The 27,308-nt window shown below is 38.6% G+C and overlaps 2 protein-coding genes across 2 annotated transcripts; both read right to left on the bottom strand.

The window, feature by feature from the left end:
• Positions 1 to 1,275: 1,275 nt before the first annotated feature.
• cp (ceruloplasmin) lies at positions 1,276 to 13,437 on the bottom strand. Its single transcript, XM_080474237.1, has 24 exons — positions 13,075 to 13,437; positions 11,692 to 11,936; positions 11,410 to 11,622; positions 9,839 to 10,012; positions 9,666 to 9,757; positions 8,568 to 8,730; positions 8,329 to 8,467; positions 8,062 to 8,201; positions 7,660 to 7,800; positions 7,513 to 7,557; positions 7,218 to 7,432; positions 6,772 to 6,922; positions 6,089 to 6,301; positions 4,578 to 4,782; positions 3,938 to 4,077; positions 3,692 to 3,820; positions 3,362 to 3,468; positions 3,093 to 3,148; positions 2,865 to 2,936; positions 2,464 to 2,555; positions 2,219 to 2,358; positions 2,067 to 2,123; positions 1,541 to 1,646; positions 1,276 to 1,446 (listed from the first exon to the last, which is right to left on the bottom strand). Exons 1-24 carry the CDS (start codon positions 13,233 to 13,235, stop codon positions 1,421 to 1,423), a joined length of 3,222 nt encoding a protein of 1,073 aa, XP_080330363.1. The 5' UTR covers positions 13,236 to 13,437; the 3' UTR covers positions 1,276 to 1,420.
• Positions 13,438 to 16,808: 3,371 nt separating this feature from the next.
• Positions 16,809 to 23,696, bottom strand: tm4sf18 (transmembrane 4 L six family member 18). The gene is made up of 4 exons (XM_080474275.1): positions 23,485 to 23,696; positions 19,807 to 19,875; positions 19,067 to 19,209; positions 16,809 to 17,440 (listed from the first exon to the last, which is right to left on the bottom strand). Exons 1-4 carry the CDS (start codon positions 23,662 to 23,664, stop codon positions 17,242 to 17,244), a joined length of 591 nt encoding a protein of 196 aa, XP_080330401.1. The 5' UTR covers positions 23,665 to 23,696; the 3' UTR covers positions 16,809 to 17,241.
• Between the last annotated feature and the right edge of the window lie 3,612 nt (positions 23,697 to 27,308).

Raw genomic sequence — 27,308 nt, 5'->3', positions numbered from 1 at the left:
CAGGGTTAATGCAAAAAACCAGAGAGTCACAGTCACAGAAAAGTACATCTAATGGCAAATTAGAGACACATATTGACCTAACATTACAGTTTTTGACACTGTTCCTGAAAATAGCACACATTTCCCAAAACACTACACCCTATTTTCTTTACTAGGACACGTGTCAAAAGTGTCAAACGTGATAACTCCTCCCACACCATGGTGGTACTGGTAATGGAAAACGACCAAAGCTGAGTCAAGTAGAGGCAAGGCAAGTAAGGTTGAGTACAAGCGAGTGGAAAAGCACCATAAATATGTTTGGATTTGAAATTTTGATAAGAGGTTCATAAATTCACATCCACCAAAAATGACATGACTCCCAATATCTTTATTAGGTTTCTACTTTTTTACTCTACAAGTTGTATTTAAGGACTTAGGAATATTTTCCATTTAAACATGCAACATTGCCTCAGAAATACTCTAATGTTTGGGTTTTCACAGTAAACGAGCAAGACCTTTACTGCTGTGTCTGACCTTTATGGCACTGAGCTTCTCTTTCCTTTCTCACCTTCTATGCAGTCATATTTCAAAAGTACATGCCACATATCCTCTATCCTCTGTCTCCTTTCTGTTCTCTTTCTGAGTGTACTTCCTGTAGGGTCCCTGGCAGCTGTGAACTTTGTGACACTGTGCATCCTGCCCCCACCAGCTTGCCTTTTGATGACACCTTGTTTGCTTTTCTCAGCACCAGATCATTGCTGGCAAATTGGTGATGCTTTCCTCTGGGTGTCGGTCAGGACACACAAACGATGCTCTGGATTCTTGTATGACTTCTTTTGTTTTAGGGAATACTGGGGTATCACAGGCAGGCAGCAGTGGGTGTTTGGCTTCTTTATGATTGAGTATCTTTGGCCATCTGTGGTCAATTACGCAACACACACTAACTTTGGTGATTTGACTTTTTTTCCATACCCACATGGCAGCCATAACCGACTGAACAGCCCAGTACCAGAAAACAGTAATGACAGTTCTGCTGCCAGTAGGTGACACTCGAACCACCACCAAATAAAATGAAATAAACTCCACACATCCACCATAACATAATCAGCACAATGGAATAATAACAATCAATTATGAAACAAACATACCCCAACTTCAGTCCCCACACCCGCTGTCCAAGCCTTTCTAACTATTAATATTGTTGTTGTTGTTGTTGTTGTTGTTGTTATAATAATACTAATCATTATTATTGTCTGCGGCATTAATGTTGTTATTGTTGTAAAATCGAGACAGAATGGGAGATTTCTAGATCTGGAATTTTTATTCAACATATTTCATTTCTTGACATCAAGCTCATTATACACAGATCATTTATGAAAAAGCAAATGAAATCATGATTTAACTAATCTGCTTTTTTTCCAATCCCCTTTTTCTCCATAGTTCAGCCCAAGAGTCCCTTCTTCTTGGCTGTTAAAGAGAAGACGAAAGAAAAGATTAATGAATACATGACATATTATCATCCCCATTACTGTCTCCCTCTCTGTTGGATTTTGCTCCTCACGTTTTTCTTTCACGGTGTACAATGCCTCCATGCCGGCTTTAATGTGGTCAGTGACATGACAGTGGAGCAGCCATGTACCAGGATACTGTGGGCGCATCTTCACCGTCTGCACAGCAAAACAACACACACACACACACACACACACACACACACACACACACGCACACACACACACACACACACACACACACACACACACACACACACACACACACACACACACACACACACACACACACACACACACACACACACACACACACACACACACACACACACACACACACACACACACACACACACACACACACCACTGACTGTGTTTCAATTCTATAAAATGTACTTCATTTTATTGGTGCATTTTTTAACTTAGCAAATAATCTTGTTCACTGAACTTGTAAGTTCAAACAAACGCCATATATTATTATTACTATTATTATTTATTCATTTAATTATTATTATTATCTTCGTCGTCATGATATCAAGTATTGTTAGGAAGTAAAGAAAACGTTTCTTAAATTCTAACCTGGAAGGTGGCTGGAAGCAGCTCGTACACGTCAGTGCGATGAGGACCTCCGCCCTGCTGCAGAGAAAATAACAGTACAAGGTCATTAGCTCTTTTTTAGTGTGCAGTGAATTTGTATGTTGTCTCATTAAGCTGACATGTGTTTTTCATACCTTATATTCCACGCTATGGCCGTGCCAGTGTGCAGTGTGTATGTCAATTTCATTTCCCATTCCCATCAGGTACCAGTAGACCTTGTCACCCACCTCCATGTTCAAACCATTAAGGTTTCCATACACAAAACCATTGATTGCTGCACACAAACACAAAGTACCAAATACAAATGTGCTGTCAGGAAAAATCTGTAAGTTACAGCATCACATCATTTAGACATCGCTGAATTGTATGTTGTTCCCACCATGCATCTTGTTGCTCTCGATGAAGTCTTCATCATCCTTCAAGTTTGCACGAGGACTCCTGATGTGTGTCCTGACGTTTTCGTCAAGGTACCTAAAACGATAATTTGCAACATAGCCTTTTTTCTTTCTACCATTGCTGCACAGGTAGATATGACAGATAGAAGAGCAAAATGAGCTCATACAACAGCAACAACAGTTACAATATCACATTTGTGTGGTGGGAGTGGGAGTTTCTCTGTGTGAGAGGGAAATATGCATGCAAATGTCTATTGTGCGACAAGCGTAGCCAAGTTACCAAACCCTCCCCTCAAGCCCTCAGTCTTTATTGCAGACACATTTCCTTATTACAGTTAAGTATTTTCGGCAAGTTGCACCTTTAATCAGTCATTGTTTCACTTACCAGCTTTCATTTTCATCAAAAACCAGGAAAAGAAGTGCAAACTCCTCAACTTCTTTCTTTAGCCCAAAGCTCCTGAAAGTAGCATTCTATTTTACATCATTGAACATTTTTACTTGTTGTGAATCAGAATCACTTCATGTGAGGAATAGGATACAAAATTTTGTCGCACAAGCAAATTGTATACTATATTCATTAGTCAGTCCAAAATGCAGATGCAGACGTGTTTACCTCGCCCAGCTGCGACGACAGATAACCAAAGGACCAATCAGCCCACTGTACAGGTCCTGAAAGACAGGAGGACAATATTTTCACACACACATTTACAGAGGTGCCATGCAAGGTGCCTGTACACATTCAGCATCATGACAAAGACACTGAAAGATAATACACACATGGAGGTGACTACCAAGACCTCAACGCTGTATTGAGGTGGCAACCATCTTTATCACTTTAGTCCCAAACACCTTCAATTCTTGATTTTGTTTGTATTTGCATACCTTTGTTGTATCAACTGTAGAGTAGTATGCTGACACCGAGCACTCCTCCTGCTCTGCAGTCGGTCCTGTATTTTTGTTCACGTACCAGATATAGGTATGTGTTTCACCTGCGACAGAAATTGTGAGGGTTTTTTTTTCAACGTTGTCAATGATTCATTATAATTTTGTGACATTGGATCAAAATATACTCTTTGTGTATTCCAGGTATTAATACAGCAGATTGTCTGCGTATTTTAGTTGCTTCTTTGTTTTTCTCACCAGGTAAATTATGGAAGATGTTCATTTTGAGGATTTCATATCAATTTAAGATATGTTTCGGATTTCCATTACCTGGGTTGGTTTTATGGACTTCAGGGTTATCTGTCTTGACTCCATGGGCGTGGATAGAGTAGGCTCTTGTTGCCATATTCTTGAAAACTATGTTAACTTTGTCTCCCACGTTAGCATGAATCATTGGACCTGGACGGAAGGCAAATGTTATTGGTTTGGTTCTGAAGGAATATCAGACATGAACAATTAGTTAACTGTGGCAGTTGACATTTATTTCGCGAGTCACTGCTGGCTTCAAAACTTTACCCATGATGCCAAGATGTTCCATATCCGCTGTTACATCCATCTCTTTGGTAAACTTGTTGTTGGTGAACTGCCTGTAGACAACCTTCTTGTAACGGGATCCAATAAACCCACCCTGCTGGTCCAGAAAGACGCGGGCGGGACTGTAACATGAGAGAATCAGAAATGTCTTTTATTTACAAAAAAAAAGTAATGATAAAAACCTAAGATATTTTGATATTTTGTCCATAATTAGGTGACAATGACTGACTTTCAATTATAATAGTACATCTTGGACTTTTGTAAAATGTAAAAGTGACAATTTAAGACACAAACTCAATATTTGGTGTTGATTTATTGTACTGGGGCTGCATGGCGCAGTGGTGAGCGCTCTTGCCTCACAACGAGAATATAGTGGGTTCAAATACTGCCTCGGTCCTTTCTGTGTGGAGTTTCCATGTTCACCCTGTGTGTGCGTGGTATTCCCATAGGTACTGCTGTTTCCTCCCACAGTCCCCAAAACATGCATGTGAGGTTAATTGGTGACCCTAAATTGCCTCTAGGAGTGGGTGCAGTTGTGTCTCTCTCTGTGTCTTTGCCCTGTGATAGACTGGCGACCTGGAAAGACCCATAGTAAGCTGAGATTATATTATACATGTGATACCTGTCCTGACCAGGAAACATCTCTCCCTCCCAGGTGCGATTTGGAGAGTAGTCCCAATCCACTTCCACCGCAGCAACGTAGTAGGTTTTTGAATGGAGCATTACTTCACCCTGACGCTGAAACAGCCCGCACTTTGTCACATTGTAGTTGGCTCTCATCCCACCACGATAATCACTTACGGTAGCAGACGCTACTTCAAACTGACCTGAAACACAAATATCATGTGTATAATACATACTTACACTGAGTACACATTAGTTTTGATGAAAAAATAATATGCGGTCAGTGTTGAACTGCTCCACCACGCAAATCCTCAACAATCCACAGGAACAATGTACATTGATACACATCACTCACCAATTATTTTAACTCACACTGTGAATTTCCCTGCTGTTTGTAAGACACTCTCTGTCTCTGTCTCTCTCTTTCCTAGGAATGACAGTGTTGTATTTGGTTGCAATATTGATAATGTTGAATTGAAATGAATTGAATATTTCATCTGAGAAATGTTGGTCCTCATTTTCCTCAAGTTGAACTGCTGGCTGTTCCCAATCTATTCAGATTGACTCGATTGAGTCAATTTAATTATGTTAACATGAATTAAAATGAACCATTGAACAAATAGGAACTCAAAATGCTCATGTTAATCAAACATTTTTCTGATATGCAAACTAAACAACTGTCTCATTTCATAGTTCTTGGTCATTTCAAATAGATACAGAAGGGATTAGAAGAGAAAAACTTGACTAAGTGTAATATAGGCAAAAAATAAATGTCTTTCGTGTACTCATTTTTGTCGCATGCACTTTGAAACAGTTTATTTCTATACGGTCAAATACAACAGTCATCTCACGGCACCCAACCGTTTCTTATATCATAACCGTTGGATGACAATCAACATGAATCTGAGGTATCTATGAAGTACTTTCTCTATTCACTTTCTATCCCTGAGGTCACCACCTCTTGAGAGTGGTTCAGTTGGAGCTTTTTTCCTTTTAAAATGGTTTCTTATGTTTGCTGTGTGAATGTTATTATTTTTGCAATAAATTGGAATGCTCATTTTTGTGAGATTATTATGTTGTAAATATCACTTTTGTTTATAAAAAAAGAAAATACGGAAATCAATTGAATATTGTTTTAGAAATTTAGGAAATATAGCCAGGTTTATTAATATGTATTAATAATCAAAGATTGATTTACGTTTTTCTTTCCAAATGTAATTAATAAACAAATGAAACATGAGAAAATTTACTTTACACTTGTATCCAAAATATTAGGAGCATAAAAGGGTTTTATTGTTGTTGTTTTTGCTTTAATGTATGTGTTTTTTAATGGTATTTTTTTTCTTGCTGGTTCAATGACGTCTGTGTTTTCTCTAGAGTAATTATTTTTTGTTTGCCAGAATCTTCACTCTTGTCATTTTATTATACAACTTCCACAGCTTTTTCGGGTCCCCAAACGTTCACCCCTTTTTAAGAAAGTGGGACAGAGTGTGAGAAATAGAGGCATACCCATGCTATCTGGCTCCATAGTGATTGTGCGGGAAATGTGAGGGAAGACAGCGATGCTGTCCCGTCTGTTCTGTTGGTAGAGGAAGCGGTTGCCCTGGAAGTAAAGGCTGTGAATGTCCAGTTCTGATCCCAGTCCTGACAGGTGCCATGTCACTTTATTCCCCTTACACATGGTCAGCCCTGGGAGGTTTCCATATACAAGCCCATTGATGGCTGAAAGAGAGCAGCAGAAATTCAACCAACTTATTGTGGCATATATGTAAAGGAAGTGATGACAAAAAAGCATTGCAAGACAAAATTAACAAAAAATAACAATGACATAACATGATATGAATGATAATTGAACTATAATGGCAAATTGATTTCCTTTGGAATAACACTTGTCCACAGCTTGATCACTCCCCAAGTACTTTACACCGTTAATCACGTTGACCCATTCACACACACATTCACACACTAATGGAGGCGACTGCTATGCAAAGTCCTCAGTCCATCCATTGGGACCAATTTGGGCTTCAGTGTCTCACTCAAGGACACAGGTGGAGATGAGGACTCAAACCTGCAACCTCACAATTGAGAGGTGGCAATTCTACCAACTAAACTGCACCACTCTGTGGCAATAAACATGTATTAAGCACTTCTTAATGTGATGAATGATGGAAATCAGTCTTTACTTCACACACCACGCATTTTGTTGCTCTCCATGAAGCCTTCATCGTCCTTGTTTACAGTGTTGGGAGCCGTGGCATATGTCCGGATGTTGTCATCCAGATACCAGCTCAGATTCTCATCAAACACTGTGGCCATAAGGTGAAATTCTTTATTATAATTTTTCTACACAAGGAGAAAAAAGAGAAAAGGAAATGTCTTCAGTCAGTTTGTGTTATAATACAGACTTTATGTTTTGGTGTGATATCAGAGAAATTGCATGAGAAAGAATAGGTCCTGATCTCAGAGTCAAAATCCAAATAAGCAGTGTATTCAACACAATGCAAATCAAATAGTGGAACATATATGAACATACTACATTTCTGGCCACATTAAATTAATGAGCTGTTGATGTCTTTATAATACAAAGCTCAATTATGCATGAGGTTAGTATGTCTCTTCAGTTTCTCGCTTCTCTAACCTGGACTCCATTCTTAAGCGATCCAGGCCGGCAGATGAGTAGCGGCCCGGCCAATCCAGAGTTGGTATCTATAACAGGGTCCACAGCGGAGTAGTAAAGATAAGTCAGACAGTCGGCCTCCCCCTCTACAGGTCCAGCACCTACAGGTACCATCCATTCATATGAATGCACCATCCCAGGTTTGACGAGAGCAGCTGGAGGAGGAGTCACCACTCCTAAAACACCAGAGAAAAAAATTCATATTAATAGTAATATCTTCATAACAACTGGAATTGTAATTTATATCTGAACTCACTTGTCTCTTTCTTAAGTTCTCGCAGTTTTTTTGCTGTATATGACTCTATGGGAAAGAAGAAGACAACAGTATAGTAAAAAAAAAATTGAAAAGGCAAAGAACAATATAGAAAATCTGGGACTGAATGTATGGGAATGTGTGTATTACCTTCCAGTTCATTATGATAGAGTGTCCCATCCTGTTCTATTTCGTACTGAACTCCATGTGGTTGCATTGTGTATGGCCGACTGGCTTTGTTCTTAAAGACCACCCTGATAGTGTCTTTTTCCTGAGCTCGCAGTACAGGACCTAAATAATGATAAACCATCACACATTAACAAATAATCACAATGGACTATGATGAGAAACAATTTCAAATATCAACACATCTAAAGCTTAAGACACGACAAAATAGCTCATGGCTAGTTTATTCAACAGCTAGTTTGTTCAATAGCAAACTCTTCTCCGCATGAAACCTGCCAAGGTTACGATCACCAGTGTTTTGTTGTTTAAAGAAATAATTATAATTTTTTAGATATTTTTCTTTCTGTTGTTTGTTTGTTACATTACCCAGAATTCCTAAGTGCTGCTCATCTGTGCTGCGTATCATCTTTGTTGTGAAGGTATCATCAAGGTACTCCACGTAGCGGACCTTCTTGTAACGGCTGCCAATGCGGTTTGGCCCTTTTTTAACAAACATGTCAGCCTCACTATTCACAAACAAACAAGCAAACAAAAAAAACAACACAGGCAACACAACCACTTAGACTTGTGATGTTTCTCTTCAGCAACATGAATCGTATTTTTGTGTGAATTTGTGTGTGCAGGATAACCAACCTGTCAGTAGGCACTATGGGAGCATAGTCCCAGACTTCCTCCTCCGCTGCAATGAAGTACTGTCTGAGCTCACCATGAGGCCGTGGCTTATGGACATTCGGGAAACACTTTTTGATCTCAAATAAAGCCTGCATCCCAGCTTTACAAGAACAAAATCAAATTATTGGTGGCTGCGGTTGCTTTATTTGTCTATTAAATCAAGCTCCATTGTTTGAGGGATCAGCCTCACGTGATCTCACCATTCAGATGGTCATTTATGGTGCATGCGAGCAGCCAGTGTCCAGGATTATCAGCGACCATTTCACTTGTTGACGTGGATCCGGGAAAAAGACTGACCGTGTCTGTGTGGTGGTTCAGAGCAGTCAGGATCTGTCCATGGAAATGAACTGAATGCATATCCACCTGTACAAGTATGACATTTTTTTCAAAATGAGTCCCAGTCATCAATTCAGCCAAGTTTTAAAATACAAATACTTGTGAAAAAAAAAGAAACTTGGGTCCACAGTTCATGTATCAACACAAGATGCAAGAAATAGCAGTCGAGGTGGGGGTTATGTAATAAACTAAAAGTATTATTCGTAAAAGATTTTATTAAATTAAAGGGTAGTAAAGTCTTTGAAATTAGATAAACTGCATTTTAGTCTTTTTATCCTTTGCTCGTATGAGAACATATAATTAAAGAGAAACTACAACAAATATTTACAGGTAGTGCCTAAAATTGTTTAAATCGATTGTCATTTTATTAGAAAGTTTTATTATAAAATTCAGATGACTATAAATAATAACATATAACCATCAAAATAGATGATTAATTAAATACAGAATGTACGAAATGTAATTTAGTATGTACTTGTAATAAAAAGGAAAAGGTATACACAAAATAACAAAAGGCAAAATTTAAGCAGGAAGTTACTCAAATAATGGGTTGTCAAGTTGCTAAGTTAGTCTTAGTCAGCATATCTACTCCAGGTTCTTACATGCAAATGAAAAGGCAGTTTTGTGTTATTATCCACAGGATAGCCGAGGATAACTGGAAGCTTAAATTTTTTTTTATTATTATTTATGGAGAAGGGGTAGGATTGAATATGTTATATGTCTCACCTCTCCTTGTTGGCTATGAAACCAGATTATATAATTCTGCTGTTAATTATTCACTGTTTGTTTGGCGAGAAATATTTTGGTTGATTGGTATGAACTGTTTATATGATTTTGTACATGTCCGAAAAAAGAATATTAAATGAAAAAAAAAGATTATATACAACATAAATATACAACAACAACAACAACAACAACAACAACAACAACAACAACAACAACAACAACAAGGCATTAGTTACCTCATTGCCTAAACCAATCAAATGCCAGTGGATCTTGTTTCCTTGGCACATACTCAGTCCGGGCAGATTACCATACAGATAGCCGTTGATACCTGGAAAACACACACTGTCAGGATAAATGTGTGCGTGTGCGTGCTTCTGCGTGTGTTGTCAGGTGTGACGAGCCACCTCACCATGCATCTTGTTGCTCTCAATGAAATCTTCATCCTCCTTGAGGTTGCTGCTTGGATATGTGATGTAGGTCCTGATGTTTTCATCCAGGTACCAGCTGAAGTTCTCGTCTGACACCATGAACAACAACGCGTACAAGTAGTCTGCTGAACTGTCACCATGCAAGTCCAGAGTTCCTGCGGAAGTGAAAGGCTCATTTAGGGATGTCAGTCTGAAAATGTGTCTTCTCAATCACGTTGTTGGAAGTTGGTTCCCAAAAGGACACATGGCCAAAAGTTTGATGCCTCGTCAGCGGTGATAAGCCAGCACAGAGAAAATACCCCTCACCTACCTGAAGGAACTGGTGCCTTCTGGCCAGCATCACAACTGGAATGAGACTTACCTCATCCAGGGTCAGCTGGCTGCCACACAAAGTGCACGGTCTCTGGAGACAGCAGCCTATATTGTCCTTGCTTTGAGCTCCTCAAAGCAAGCTCCTCACCTGAGGAGCTCATCTGTCTAGCCATCGAGAGCACTCTCAAGTAATGGTTTCCACTGTACTTATGTAGAAGACATCAGAGACCAGCTCAACAACCACCGATGGAGAAATACAATGCAACAACAAACGTATTTAATTTATCTGAAATTATTCATTTTCATGAATCCCCTTGGGGAAATTTATTTTCTGCATTGACCAGTCTTATTTCCAGGACTTCTTGCTCAGGCAACCACATGGTGATCTGTCTGCAGTGGGGATCAAACATGCAACCTGCCAATCCCAAGTCCAGCTCTCTAACCTTTAGGCCACCACTGCCCTATGACCAATGGACTGCACTCTGATCGTGCCTCCACACCTGGCTCCTTCACTTCCAGGAACCAGAGGGAAAAACCTGCACACTGGCTGGAGGACTACAACTTATGATGAGATATGCCACTGGCCTGGCTGCCTTCATACCAACACAGAGGACAAAGAGGTGGGGACAATATGGACCCACAGATGAATTGATTGGCAGGTAATTGAATCGTATCTTGGCCACTCAGGTGACTATTCATACCAGGAGCCAGCAGCGAGATTGGAATCTGCATTTGCCCATGGTCTTGTTTGAATCTATAATGGCATTTCAGGAAACCACTTGGTTCCCCCCACCAGCCCTCTCATTTGGACACACCCTCCATTCCTGTGGACTTGTTTGGTTTTCCACTGGAGCCAGTGACCTTCTTTTACTTTGTGTTCACTGTAGGTTTGTGTGAATGATTCCTGTGGTCTTGTGGTGTATGGGAAACATGATTAATTACTAATCAAATCAAATCAAACTTTATTTGTATAGCACTTCTCATCCAATTGTTGCAGCACAAAGAGCTTCACATACTTTAAAAAGATAAATAAAACACAAACACACACACACCATCAACCCCAACTGCCCGTATCAAAATATTTGGGCACTGATGAGCCAAGAGAGAAAACACTATCCTACTAAATCTAGTTTCACTCTGAGTCCTGACCATAGCACCCCATTAGCCAATGTGATATATTCAATTTCCATATCGTGAAAAAGTAATACAAAAAAAAAAACTGTTATAAAGGTTTGAGTACCTCTCTTACAGGTGATGAGGGGCCCAATCAGGCCAGAGTATATGTCCTTTGGTGCAGCCACATGGGAGTGGTAGAACCTGGTCAGGCAATTGCCATCATCAGTGGTCGGGCTGTGCGTTTCAGGGAGGGTCCACTGATAAGTCATCTTGGCACCAGGAGCCACTGAGTCATCCCGCTTCAGTTCTGGTCCAGTACTATCTGGGTACAGGGCTCCTGTTGAGAGGTTTAAGTAGAGTCATGTATGTGTCAACCTGAATGACAATGTGTTTGTTGTTCTCTTACCTTCATTGCCTTTACTGTAATTCAGTCCATGTGGATGGATGCTGTAATGCCTGGATGCTGAGTTCTTGAGGTGGACAATCACTGTGTCGCCCTCCTCAGCCATCAAAAGAGGTCCCAAGAAACCCAGCCAGTCTGGCTTCAACACTTCTGTCCTGTAGGATGCGTCACTGTACTGCTTGTAAACTGCCTTCTTGTAGGATGACCCGATGCGCTGAGGGCCCCTCTTCAAAAAGACAGCAGCTTCCCTGAATTCATTTACATGGGAGAGAAAGTAAAAAAAATCTAGTTTCTGCTCCATTTATGGCATAAATTAAGGCTAAAGTAATTTTCCTGAACCTGAAACATGATTGCGATAATCATTACATTTTCTAATTAAACATTTTGCTCAAGGAAAAAAAACTGTAATTCAGCCAGAATTGAAAATAAATGAATGCTTGTCATGTTGGGTCAGTAAATGTTATCCTAAACCAAGTCACACAGCATATATGAAAAAAAATTACCTTATTTACCTTATTATTTAGTAGTTTGATACAGTATGAGTCTTGTGTCACTAAGTGTAAAAAAAAGGCACTTTTATTTGAATATGGCTTCGTGTTAATGGAGTCTAGTACTTAAACACAGCTATTTCTTTAAAAAGTCGGTTTACTAGTTATTTGAGAATAAACGTAATTTTGGAAATAGTTGTTAAGTTTGAGTTCTGAAAAAAAAATGGAGAGGTTATTTTTTTGTTAAATCATCACTGGGAAGTGTTGTGCAAATTACTAAAAATATGTTACTACAGTTAAATAAAGTTACTTATATATGTACTGGGACTACTTCTTTTGTTACTAGCAAAAACGAACAATTCTCATCAAGTTTCAAGTATATTTTACTCAGTAAAGCCTGTCTTGACAATGCGCACATAGCTGTGCAAGGGTTGCTAAGCTATTCACTAAACTGTCAGCACTGCGTGGGTCCGTCTTATGAAGGAGTCACTTATTATGTTCATTTGAAGTTATTTCAATTAGAGGAAGATTATATTCTGTACATGTAGCCTACTGTGGAGGCCTCTGTCTATCAGGCATTTTTCATGCTGGGTTTCTTCAGGATAAATGAGGTGCCCCTTCCTCAGTAAACACAAGTAAATGAGTAACCTTTTTTAATCAATTTAAGAATATCTATGTTTTTTCCAACGCTAAAGCGAAAAGCCAACCGGGTGAGCATGACAAGAGAGACAGCAGCTCTGCAGTAACTTTTTCACACAAAGGCATTAGGAGAGCCCACTGAAACTTCACTCATTATAACTCAGTTTCTCACGTTACTGCCAAAAGTACATTAACTTTTAGAGAGAATGCCTTTTGTGAAAACATCACAGTCCGGACAGTGTGATCTGTGTCTACTCACTCATCCTCCTGCAGGGTGCGATTCTGGATCATGTTCATTCCACTCGGGGCATAATTCCATGTAACCTCCTCTATCCTGAGGAAATACTCTCTTGTCATCCCAGAAACAGATATTGTCACACAGCATAATATCAGTGCAACTTTTAGAGCCGCTGCACTCATTTTAATCGTTTAGAGTAGGAACTTCCTAATATACAAGTCCAAAGAAACAGCAACGCCGACGACGTGTTTTGTTATTCCAGGAGATCTTGAAGACGAGGACAGCCAGTGCCGGCAACTGACTGTTAGCTTGTCATCTTCTCTAAGACTTTAGACCTTCTGTGTCTTTATACAGCCGAGGCCGAGGCCAGCCAAGCCAGAGGTCACAGTACATCAGATGTTTGAGCCAAACTAACAGAGAGCCAGGTGTTTGATCAGCAGGTTACTCTTACACAAGAAACAACAGAAACCATTTCATTCTGCAGCTTTAACCCAATAACACCCATCTACTTTTAGACAAAAGGGATTTTATTCAACTCTAATGGTGGCAGTATTGGCACAGAGATTCAACAGTGTGTGTATTTTCAATGGAGGACAGTTTAGTGAACCTCTGTACATGATCTTTTATCACAAAATAAAGAGCTCCTGCTGCTCCGGGTTCCAACTTTACATCATTAGAACACTTACTTTTTGAAAGTAATACATTTTGGTAATTTAGTTTGAAGCATTATTTCATTGTCATGTTTCTGTTAACCTCTTTCTTTTTGTGAAAAGTAAACCTGCCTGTTGTTCTATGTATGTTCGGTATGTTTACCTGAATGTTTACCTGCATTTGTTGACTTATGATTAATTCAACACGGTATACATCCTGCTGTTGTGCATTTTATTCTGGAGTGGTAAAGGCTGAAAAACCTTTTTAATGGTGGAATAAGAAATAAATCAACAACTACTTGCACTTTTAATCACGGTGGTCGTTGTTTTGCCAATCATTATTTATTTGTTTGTTTGTTATAGACTGAGCTGTCAACACGGCTTTTGACAAAAGACAATTTTAATGGATGTGGCAACTATTATCAGACAGATGGACTTTACCCTGACAACCTGGGAAACTTTGTGCTCTCACCAAATATACAACAGGGTGCATGACGATCGTCGGTATCCTTGTCTCATGACCTCCTGTGTTTCCCAATCCCACAAGCACAAGTAGCTCCCAATCCAATGGCTGTACGCCAATCATCATCACAAACAGACACACCTCCAGTGACTATGAAAATAGCTCTGTTTTAATCAGACATCTCTTTTAGACGAGACATTTCTCAATAATGATTAGATTTTTATGTTCAGGTTGTGTTTTTAACTGAGACATGGCTTAGCTTAGCCGGACCTCCAGGTTATCATTTTAGGTATTCATCTGAAAAATATAGGAGAAGTGGAGCCGCAGCAACCAGTTTTCTTCCAAAATCCTTTATCTTCAAAAGTAACAAAAACATTACTAACGACTGAACTGACTTGCTGACCTTTTAATTGTGATAAACTGTGTGGACTTTAGCCAAACATACCCGGGACCTGGTAACAACTTTTGCCCTGTCTATTAACATTTCCTCTAGTGGATCACTCATGCATCTTTTCTACTTCAAATGATTGTGTGCAGCAAACTATCCCAGTGAGAACTGTGAGGAGGCAATGTCCAATTGTAAGAAAACACAAAACCACAGGCGCAAACTTCATGCAGTAGTCCCAAAACATGCATAAAACAAGCAAAAGTTAATCCAATGCCTCCCTATAGAAAAGAGGAACATAAGCAATTATAAAGAAAACTACAAATTACTGAAGAAAATGGAAGAAAGATAAATCTTACAACGAATAACCAAAGTTTCCATGAAGCTTTGAAAACAAAATAAGACCCAGACAAACAGGTTTTTGAAAACTTATCAGTTAACAAAAAGAACAACACAAATATGTTATTCCCGATTGCTCACCCATTTTGTTTTACCTCAAAGTTCCAATGTGAAGACCTAGCAGTCCACTTCAGAACTAAAACTGTAAAGTAAATGTACAGTAAATGTGTAAGGAACAAATCTATTCTACAGGCATTTGAGTATTTTAATGGTATACAATTAATCCTCCTTAATCAGTTAAATGAGTATAATTCAACTTTTGAAAAGAAAATGTAGCTTTTCAGGATTTGTTTGAGAGTTGAATCCAAAATCTACCATTCTACAATTAAAAAATCTCATCCAGCTCCATCATTGCGAAAGCACTTTGTGGATTTCAGGGTTGAATGCAACCTTTGCTCAGTTTGCGTAAATGTCAATAGCAGATAACTGAGGAAATTCCAGCAAATGCAATCCAGTCTGATTACAACACAATATGCAGGCACATAAACCAACATTTACAACTACAAGTTTTTTCTGAATTTGTGTCAATAGATTTTCTTCTTTATAACAATGAGAGAAGCCAAAGTCCTCAGCAGTCTTGATTCATCAACAGTGGTAGCACTCGGAACACCGACACATTTAAATTTGAAACAGTTTGTTTTTATACAAGCCAGCAAAAAAGAAATTGTACATTACAAAAATATGTCACTAAAATATATATAAAATGTATGTTATTGCTGAACTATCATCTGAAACACATAAAACAAAATACTTTACAACAAATGTTCTGAAAATGCAAAAACATGTACAAACACAAAAAAGTCTGCCTGTAATGCACATGAGCTCCAACACAGTGTAAATATTCAACTCCCAAAAATAAAACTAGAGGGAAAAGGACACTTCATGGACTGCATGGCCCATAGTATATTCATGGGATTGTACAGTCCTTCACACAAGAAAAAATGGAAAGGGAATGCCCATAGACTCATTATCTTCACAAAACAGCACATATGTGCATATTTAGGTGACATATTTTGATGACATATGTTTGGTTTTTGTTTGTTTATGTTGCCACAGTAATACTTTCAATAGGGATGACAGCCGTTGTTGTTATGCAAATATACAGGCGAGCAGGAGTTTTAAAGGTGGAAGAGGATTACCAGACATTCCAGAGTATGTCAAGTATACGTTGCAAATCCTTTTCCATTTCCAGATACAACTGCCCCATAAAAAAGTCTTGACCAGCTGGTGCTGTTCAAGAATCATCATTTAATGTGTTCCTCCAGCCCCGGACAATGTGCTTTAAGTCCTCTTTAGCGTTCTTTGTTTTCTATGCTTGTGCTGTCAGTCAAATATGGTAATGATGAAGGTTTTCTAAGGGACTGTACGAGCGTTCTGTTTTTATACAGTGCCATCTAGTGGTACCAGATGCTATGTACCGATATAACTGGATATATAAGTCACTCCTGCCAACCAAACATTTAAAAAAGTATGACTTATTGTCTGGAAAATACATTAGCTAGAGACTACTATAGATAAAAAGTAGAGACTAGTAGAAACATCTTGTCCCAATCCACAAAGCTCTATTAGTTTCAAAGCAAATTTCCCACACACTTTGTGTCTTATATATGCAGTATATATGAGTCATGGTGATTTTCATTATATACATAAGTTGTATTTTCTGTACGTCATTGAAAGGTCCCTGGGAACTTATGAAACACAGTTGGAAAACTACTGTAGATTATTTTACCTATTTTGATTTCAATAATAATAATAATAATAATAATGATAATAATAATAATAATACATGAGCAGCAATACAGTCTTTGTTTCACAGATAATGCACTTTAACCTCAGTGAATCTAACACACACACAAATTATTGTCATGTGTCTCTTTACTTTCTCATTATCTGCCTATGTTAGCATTATGAGACTCTTCTCTACTCAAGCATATGAAACACATTCTTTTCATCTTGTGAAACATGGAGGACATACACACCCACATTATAGTATACAAAGGCAATACTAGAACTTTACCATACAATAACTATGCATATCTCTCATATGATGATGCTGCAGGTGCCAGTGTGTTTCAGGAGAAAGATCTTGCTGTCCTGACACCAACACAGGGGTATGTAGGTATGTAATGTGACCATGTGTGAAGACTTCCACCTATGTGTGTGTTCATCAATGTCCGCATACATGTTTTTTTTAGTATGTATTGAAATGCATTTTTTATTTTTTTTTTCAAAGAGCCCACATGCACATTCAGTATGTCAGTGCACGTGGGTCTTTGAACATATGTGTTTCTTTAAGCATTAAGACTATACTCCTGTTTGTAGCAGCAGGGCCTGCACACTGCATTCACTAAACCATTTCCCAGCTGTAACAGGCAGATTATGAACTCCAGCACTGCCAGGCCCAGTAACACACACAACAACGTGACGTTCCACTCCACGATGTGAACAGGCTGAAGGCACCGTGACCAAGTCTCTGGTTGCAGCAGATACCTAAGACACAGAGAGAGAGAGTGATTAACTTAAGTGAAAACATCAGGTGATTGAAGGCAGTGCTCATTTTAAATGTTTCTTTTTTATATATATATATTTCACATATGTCATCATATCAGACCAGTTAAATTTGTGTTCTTATCAGCTCTTTCATATCCTGATAATATAGGGAAGTATGCATGTGATACGTGTATGTACAGTAGGTAGTAGGTATAAAAAACATAGTTCAACTTAATTCGGAGTAAAGATAAAGATTAGAATGTGAAAAAAAAACCTACGATAACAACAATAATAACAATCATCACCATCATCATTATCATCATCATCATTATTATCAGTAGTAACATTTAGTATTTTCTTTTTCTTGTAATGCTGGTCTTCTTGGTTTGTTTTCCCATTGTATTTACCTTAAGTGTTTACCCCTCTGCGTGTGTGCGTGCGAGCATGTGTGTGTGTTTCAGGTCTTGTTTTGTTTTACTGGTTCTGATTATTATGTGCTGCTGATGATTCATGTTTAATTTTTAGCTATTGCTTGTGCACATTTCATATTTCATGTCCATGTCATTGTCTGCCTTCAGATTCTTTGTAGTGTGTTGGTTATCTGCCTCAGGTGTCTTCTTGTTGCTATGTCCTTCATGTGTTTCATTCTGATTAGTTTTTGTCAGCTGTGCCGTGTCATGTGTGTTTACGTGTCAGTTGCCTGTTCGTGTGGATGTATCTTGCATCCTCCATATAGACTGTGTATATGTCTTGGACATGAGGTCATGAGGAAGGTTTTGAGTTTGATAGCTAATATGTGAAAAACCGTGAACATGTCAAAAACATTATCATGCAGTATCTGTTGGTTTAGGTTTGGGCATCAAATCAACTTGAATTGTTTGAAGAACAACACAGAGTTTGTCTGTGATAATATTTACTTTAGTTGTCACATTGGACTCAAGCTTTGGTCTCTTTGATCAAAGTCCTAATCTGTTCCCATCCTCTTTTTAAGGACTTTTCTGTCCCAACATTGCATCTGTCATCATAGCCATTAGAGTTTGTCATAAATGTACTGGATTCAGTAGATGAAGTCGACCCTACTAACCCCATATAAAGTATCAGGAGTCTGGTTGTATTGTATTAACTTTACACACTCATTTACAGCTGTGTTCAGTCATACAGAAAGTGTGCTGCAAGGATCACTTTGCACATTGAAAAACCAAAATACAGAACAAAATTATTATTATAAACCTGTGATCGATAATATCGTAAATGACCTATCATAATGTTAATCATGGGGTTCATTGAACAGTGTTTGCATACAAGTTTCTTTCAGTGTCTCTATTACTCCTTTTATAAATATCTGATGGCAGTGCAAGACAAAGGTAAAACTGAATAACTACAGAGCTTATCATATAACATATTCTTGTTGTTTTAATTGGATCCTACACAAAGCTGTGTGGGAAAATGAAATGTTAAATTAATCTTACATTATTATTATCATTATTAGTTATCTAATTTTATTATTATTATTATTATTATTATTATTATTATTATTATTATTATTATTATTATTGTACATTTTGCATATGTGATGACAATAATGATATTAAGAAATCCTAAAATCAAAGAAGAGAGTCTCCTCACCTGCCCCCCTGGTCAGCAAATGGATATGTCCACCCGAGAGTTGTGAAGCATTGGGGACCCTCCACTAAAGCGAATCCTGATATGACAAAACAGTAACCAGAACCCACCAGGCCGACCACAGCTGCCAATACTGAGCCGCACATCTGCAGAGCCAACAGAAGCACACAAAGGGATTTTTCAGAAGACAGGGAAGACACATGAACGTTTTCACTGTGTTATTGCACCTTTTCTGTCTTATATGCTTCAATCCTTTGAAACAGAGGAAGAGTTAGACACACACACACACACACACACACACACACACACACACACACACACACACACACACACACACACACACACACACACACACACACACACACACACACACATGCACTGCAGCTGAGTACGTGGTTTGAATGCTGTGAGCCCGGCTTACTTTGTTGACTGTTACCTAACAATGGGAACCTTGTTGAGTTAGCATAGTGGGATTAGCATTGGCATTCTATCTCATAAGGACTTAGTGTTGGCCTGCTTAATAACTACTTCGGGGTATTATTCTCCTAGTGGTCATCAACTATTGCTTGTGTGATATTAGCAAAATCCTCAGACTCTGTATCAGAACATTAAAATTGTTTCATTTAGTTTTGTTAGGGTTTGTTTTTTGTTTTGCTTGTTTTTTTTGTTTTGAGCAACCTTGGCAAAACATCGTGAACTTCCTGCAGATTTCGGAGTTAGTCATAGCTCAACAACTTTCTTACCATCAAGCTCTCATTCCAGCAGCAACTACATTTCCCCAGGGTGATGAATACAACAGCTGGAACCAGCATCTGCAAGTACAGGAGCAGAAATATAAGTCTCTAGAGTTGAACAATGTTGACTGTTAAAAAATATATATAATTAAAGTGAATGAATAAATAATAATACATTTTGTAAAACAAACAAACAAATAAATAAATGTTGGCAGACTATGGGACAGTAAACCTTTTTTTTGTAGCTGTATAATTACTGTCCTGTAATTCAGTGCTCACATTATGATCTTGAACTGTTTGAGTCAATTCAAACTATCTCCAACAGCATGGAATAGAACCCAACATTTCTCACAAATCTTCAAGCCTGGCCTATTTGCACTGTTTTCACACTTATACTTAAGACATACATTTGTGCTCAGGCCTAATGTATCCTGACCTGAAATTAAAATTTTGACCTGTTTTTCTTCCATGAGTCAGAAGATCTAAAAAATCACCAAGGTTTTTTTCTCTGAGAAACCTTCAAACATAATTCACTATGTGGAATTTGCATGTATCCCTGGTTGTGGGTGATTTTTATCAGGAGCGTCCTCCAACAAACCAAAGATACGTGTGCTGGTTTAACTAATACACGTATGTGCTTGTCTCTCAGTGTAAACCCTGTGAAAGATGGAGGATTTGTCCAGGGTGTACCCTGCTTTTTGTCCAGTGCCAGCTGTAATTGGTTCTTCACAAATCAATCAGAGCAAAAATGAGAGATGGAAGGATAAATTACACTATGTTTAAAAGAGATATCAAATTGTTGGCCAGCTTCTTGAAATATTTGACTTGAGACCAGTCGATCATTAGGACGTTGTCCGACTTGTCCAGATATGCCAGACGAGTTAACACAGATTATTTTGCATGCATGCAAACACAAGAACTATGACCACAAACAATGCAAAATGTACTGTCCAGCAGGAAATACACAGTGTGCCTATGTGGGTTTTTTTACATAACTGCAAGAGAAAGACTGATGATGACGACCACCATCAGTTTGTTTCCCCCCAAAAAACGCCCAATTTCTTTTTTCCCCTCCCTCCCCTTATCGGCTTCTCCTCTTTCCTGTGTTGTTGTCTTTCTCTGTGGCATTAAATAACATTATAACTGAGGGAGGGAAGTTCCCAAGGTTATATATGCACATAGAGATATCAAATAAAATCCAACTTGATTAATATGGCACTTTGTGTACGATAAAAATGCAGCACAGAGAGCTTTACAGGGTGAAAAACAAAATAAAAACAGAGTGAGTGAATAAAGATTTCACTTCCTGCCTGTCCACCCAAAACATAATCTTTTAACAGAGAGAGGAAGAGACAGAGAGAGAGAGAGAGAGAGAGAGAGAGAGAGAGAGAGACTCACAATAAGCAGGGAAATGCACAGTGTGAAACTAAGGAAGAAGGAAAAAGAGGGGGAGGAATAGTGAGAGAGAGGAAGGGAGGATGCTAACAATAGATTTCTCAAAAGAGTTCAGTTTGCTCTTCAACTTAAACTCAAAATTAAACAGAAAAGAAAAAGAAAGTTGCAAATACCACGGTATAAATCTCAAACCGACACAAATGACTGTGTCAATGTCTGTTCAAATTCATGCATGAAGGAAAAATCACAACTCACAGTGCTGCCAAGAAGTAAGGCTCTTTTATTTACGTCAACATCCTGGCTGTCACTTGAAATTAGCTTCCACTGAAGGCCTGTTGGTAAAAGTTCTTCCTTTAAGGATTGTGTCTAATCAGTAGTAGCTCCCAGCTGTTCAGGCAAAATAAGCTCCTTATTGTAGCAGCAACACATCTGCTATGCATGTCACCGACTGTAGCCCAGTAAAGAGAAAAGGAGAGCAGCTGGGTGAGAACATACCCGGCTGATGCACAGTTCAATGAACCATGACTCCTGAATCTTAACGGACATCTTGAGAATGTCTTTTTTTTTAACGATTGAAATTGTGTTCATCACAACTCAGATCATTATGGTATCAGCCAAAGGCTGCAACCTTCCCTGCAGCCTCAACTGGTTTTCAAGTACTTGTTTCTGTGCTAATCTATCAGCTGGCGTGGGAAGTGAGTCAAGGGACCTGAAGCTTTGTAAAAATGGACGTGGCTTAACTCAAACAAAAGTAGCTAACTCAAAGATGGCTTCAAAAAACATATATTTTAAATATTTGACTCAGTGGAAAGTATCATATTTACTTTTAATTGTATTATTTTCTCCACATACTCTGATGTTAGGCATTGTGGCAATGATACAGGAAGATCAGTGATTAATCTGTAGTTTACATAGTACTTTCTATTTCTTGCACAGGCAACATCAGTCAAAATGATATTTTAGAGAGTTAAATCTTAAGAACAGTGGACAGCCACCATACAACTCTGTAAACATTATTGACAGGAAATGTGTCCTCGATTCATCTGCTCAACAAAATTTAAAGAACAGCTCCTTTCTGCTCAGCTCAAACATAAACCCATCTGATCAGCTGTGTGGAGAGCAGACAGATTAACTGTGGATACACACAACACTCCATTGTTCCCACTGAACAACTGCAAACACATTCGGGATGAATGGTGTTGAAGAAAAAGAAAACAAATTTGGACATACACTTATAAACACTTTTTAGTCTTCTGGCTCACTGCAAACTACAACAAAAAAAAAACGTCTGTTAAATTAAAAACATATATATTCATAACAAACATCTTGTTAAATTAAAAACATATATAGTCATAACAAACAAAACTGGGAATAAATACTCACAACAACTGTGGCACTGTAACTTATGTATCTACATGTGTTTGTGTATCAACATGTATAAAGCCCCTTTAGAGGATGTCACCCACAGAGATCATTACACAGTCACATGGTTTGAAGACCATCAAAGAATCGCATTAATTTTGATCCAAATGAAAAAAAATTAAAAATTGTTACACAATCGTTATGTTGATCCATATGATGATTTAGGTTTCAGTGAAGTTGTCTCCAGAGTGAATCAGACCATGATGAACTCAACCACGTGGTATTGGTTACCTTAAATAATCCCCCGTCAACTGCCTCTTCCAGGAAAAATAGGCCAGTCTCATTGTAAGGCATTTAAGGCTATGTTTCACCATAATCCCTTTTTCAAAAGCATGCCGTTTTAATTCTTGTGACTTGAATTATTGCTTTTGGTGTGTTTGTATTGTACTTTCCGATTTAACCTAAATTAAGTTCTATTACAGGCAAATTACTTGTTACACCGAGTTCTGTAAAAGCTTTAGCACATGCTGGAATGATCAATTTGAATAGATTGTCGAGAAGTCTCAGAAGCGTGATTTGAAGCACCAGAGAAACACAGTTCATACTGTTCGCCTCCAGCCATGAAGTTGGGAGGAGATTTTCAAGTCTAAGAATGTGAGAGAAAATGCTTTATAGGTGCAGTACAGGAAGATGTAGCATCACATTCATGACTATGACATTATGACATTCATGAACTAAAATGACACCTTATGACTGTATAACCAAATGACAACTGTCCACTCTGATGAGGCACAATATACTAAAAGCTTGTGATGATTTGAAATGATTACACCTTAATGACTAGTTACGTTCTATAGAATATACCAATGCCCTGACTAAGGAGTACAATCAAACGTACAACTCAAGTTAAGTCTAACTTTAGTTACTCACCAACAGTCCCCCTCCTCCTAGTCCACCAAAGTACCAGATGTAGCTGGCCAGGCGGTACTGCTGGCTGTAGGTGATTTCTCCCATGGGAAACAGCAGAAGCAGGTTGGCCAGGATACAGCAGAGGGCCAGTGGCAACAGAGCCAGGCCCAGGGACCTCGCAAAACCCACCGAGCAACACATCGCTCACCGAAAAGTCACACAGCTGCAGTGAGGAGAGCAGAGAACAAGAATGGGCCGAGGAGGGCAAGAAGGGAGAGAAAAGGGGAGGGAAGGGTCAGAGCAGCTGGGGAGCCAGGAAACAAAAACAAGTAAGGAGGGCCTGCTGTGTGTGTGTGTGTGTGTGTGTGTGTGTGTGTGTGTGTGTGTGTGTGTGTGTGTGTGTGTGTGTGTGTGTGTGTGTGTGTGTGTGTGTTGTGTTCAATAGAGACTCCTTCCTTTAGAGAAGAGGCTCAGCCATGACACAACGTACGTGAGGAAGCACACTCACAGGAAAAGAGCTGACCAATAACCCCACAGAGCCCAACTGTGTGTGTGTGTGTGTGTGTGTGTGTGTGTGTGTGTGTGTGTGTGTGTGTGTGTGTGTGTGTGTGTGTGTGTGTGTGTGTGTGTGTGTGTGTGTGTGTGTGTGTGTGTGTGTGTGTGTGTGTGTGTGTGTGTGTGTGTTTTCCACAGCCTTCTGGACAGCAGGGACTCTCCGTAGAATTCATTTCTTTTGGAAAGACTCAATCATTACAGCTCGTCCACATGGTTAAATTCATAATCTGTACACGTTTTTCCTAATCCCCTTTGTCCACAGAGTACGGTGGTCTGCAAGTACAGATCTAGGTTTTTTTTTTCTTCCTTTTTTTAAATATGGAAAACATGATCACACATTCCAGTGACCCAAAAACTACTTCTGGTTTTGTTTTGTTTTTTTGGTGCAAATGCAGTCAATTTAGGATCAAAGAAAAATGCTGAAATTCCCATACCACATATCTCTAAACTGAATGCATTTCAATAATCAACTGCAAATCAGCAAAAACAAGTGACATGAACTGTAAAACCTTTGCGCAGAAACAATAACATACAAACTAATGTGTTGAATAATAAATACAGTTGAAAAAGAAATCTGAAACAGCTTGGTTTCAGTATCACTCTTTATGGTTAGGGTTTGCATCCTCTGGGCTTGGCCCAAGGCTATGAGGAGTAAATTTGCTGGACAAAAGACAAGGATTGTCCATCCATCTTCTATCATTTCACTTAAGACAACTTGGGACCCTGGAGATGATCCAAGCGAAATAAGGTCGAACTGAGAGTCCCTGTCCATCACAATGCAAACACAGAGAGACAGAGACTCATATTCACACCCAAAGTGAGGTTGAGCTACCAATTAACATCTAATGCATCTTTTTAGACTGTGAAAGCAAACTAACACACACAAGGGTACTCACATTCAAACCTTGGACAATTACATTTCCCCCTTTTATAAAAACAGTTGATGATATTCCCATCAACGGTGTCAATGTAAGTGCACTGATTTTCTTTAACATGTTGTTAACTGTTTGGGAAAACCTATCCTTTATGAATTTAATCTGATGATTGTTTTTTGTTTGTGTTGTTGGAATATCAGGAAACTTCACAGGAAGTCAATTATAAATCATGTTAGCACAGCATTTAAAACTACAAGGCTTCACAGCCTAAAGTGAATTATTGATGAATGTATACATTCTCAGTTGATTAAACATAGAAATAGAAACACTTTCTGTGTTTTTTTATTACACCATTTGACACTGACAGATATATTTAGTGAAACTTTCTTGTAAATAAATGTGCTGTCCTTTAATATTACAAGAAAACAAACAATATATATATATTTTTTAATTGACAAATTCTGTATTCAATTGAGAGACAAAAAAGATTTAAAACATCTAGAGACCTCTCAGTTTGCAGGTGTTATTTCTCTGGAGTACACAGGTTTGCAATATTGACATCAAGGAAAATTGTCAACGTCCCCAGAAGAAAGGACATGTGCTCACTATCTGGATTTGTAAATCCACAATTGTCTGCTTGTATCCTCAAAACATATCCCTCATTCAAATTCTATTCAAACTTGTTAAATTTAGGGTCACGGGGGCCAAGAGTACACTGACGGGCAATTACCCAGAGAAAACTCATGCACAGGGACAACATGCAAACACCACACAAAGGGCCTTCAACTGGACTCCAACTGGGAATATTCCCACTAAGGAATGAGTCACCACTGCAGCACAGTGTGACCTTGTCATATTATACAACGGATAATGTATTTTTAAGAACGCTATTTGGCAATTTGAAGCTTTTCTTACTGAACGGGCATCCTAAAATTTACTTTTTTTTTCTTCTTGAAAATAGATTTGATGATCCTCATTATATGAACACAGACAACATGTTAGGGCTCGTTTGGGGTCATGACGATACGACATTTCAGGATGCGTGCATGTCAGACAACATGACAGAGCATTTCTGCTAAAAGTGCAACGTCAGAAAATCTTAATTATGTGTCCCTGCAAGTGTAATTTGGGGCCCAAACAAATTGTAAGCAGTTTTAAAATCCACCAGGAATGTAGTACACTCAGATAAACTGCACTGTAAGGTTGACCGGACCGCTAATGACCTTCAACTAACAAGCTGCACTGATTAAGGCAGATTATGTAAAACAGAAAGCGTGTTTGGGAGCGGGACACATGGCTCTTTATAGGAGTGAACGAGTGGTACCAGGCGGAGTTTGGAACGCTGTAAGACGATCATTCCCGAAACAAAGTCCAACACCATGTTTCTACATCAAGGGATTAGCGTTGAAGTGGAAGTATGAGTGTAATGCCAGCTCTAAAGTATACGCATTTCCAATATTACTAACTCAATCATAATTGTCAAACAACTCAAAAGAAGTGAATCAAGACAACCAAACTTGGTCTTGAGGCTTTGTCCAGTCTCGAGTGGCTTCATCAACGTTGTTCTCTTGACTAAACTGGATAGTCCGACAACACGCTTAGGCATTTAAACTCTTTGTGCGTGTAACTCAAGTTTTCTTATGTTAATTGACTAATGCTTACGTCCATAGGACAGTCCAGAGAAAAGTCATATACGCATTTTCTTTGGAGGTTCCTCGCACTTGCCACCCTACATCTAATGAAATGGCCCCACATGTTCTTTATGCCTGCAATATGGAGTAATACAGTGCTGTGACTGTTGGTATCTATCTAGCTATCTATCTATTGGATCCATTGTGCTATCTATTAATATTTTCTATGCTTCTTAATTTTTTTATTCATTTTATTACTGTACTTGTTCTGTTCATATTTATGTTTATTTATGTATCTTTATCTAAAGAGGGGCAATCACAAGCAATTCCATTAAACATTGTATAATGACAATAAGACTATTCTGATTCTGAGATGTACAATAACAGCAGAATAACAACAGATGAACAGAACACATACACAGTGACATAACTGAGAGGCGTTCTGGGTTCAACTAAAGACTGATGCAAAGCGTGGTAAGCTCAGCTCAGGCATCAAAGTAACAAGTTCTGTTACATGTTTTATTTGTTATTTGCTATACTTGGAGCCATCAAAGTCCCAGGGTTGCAAGTAGGATTACAAATTCATGTTAATCTTAACTTTTTCTCAGGGATACAAACTAGAAGTTTAGCTCGCTGTTACAGTTGACACTTAAGTGAATTTGTAAAGAAAAAACATTATTGCGTTTGTTTTATCTAATAATTTGCATAACAGTGTCGTGTGAGGTAGGCAAAGCTGACAATGTTATAAAAGTATAAACAATGGAATAGAGGACTTTCCGTTGCG

Source organism: Lipophrys pholis, assembly GCF_963383615.2.
Source record: "Lipophrys pholis genome assembly, chromosome: 10".
NCBI classification, from domain to species: Eukaryota; Metazoa; Chordata; class Actinopteri; order Blenniiformes; family Blenniidae; genus Lipophrys; species Lipophrys pholis.
This window is presented reverse-complemented; position numbering and strand designations above follow the sequence as displayed.

Coding starts and splice junctions, on each gene's coding strand:
- tm4sf18 (XM_080474275.1), bottom strand. CDS start 23,664: ATGTGTTGCTCGGTGGGTTTTGCGAGGTCCCTGGGCCTGGCTCTGTTG. Junction 19,210..19,806: donor GCTGGAATGAGAGCTTGATG/GTAAGAAAGTTG, acceptor TTGGCTCTGCAG/ATGTGCGGCTCAGTATTGGC. Junction 17,441..19,066: donor TTTGCTGACCAGGGGGGCAG/GTGAGGAGACTC, acceptor TCTGTGTCTTAG/GTATCTGCTGCAACCAGAGA.
- cp (XM_080474237.1), bottom strand. CDS start 13,235: ATGAGTGCAGCGGCTCTAAAAGTTGCACTGATATTATGCTGTGTGACA. Junction 8,202..8,328: donor CCCATAGTGCCTACTGACAG/GTTGGTTATCCT, acceptor GTTTGTGAATAG/TGAGGCTGACATGTTTGTTA. Junction 3,469..3,691: donor AGTCCATAAAACCAACCCAG/GTAATGGAAATC, acceptor TTTCTGTCGCAG/GTGAAACACATACCTATATC.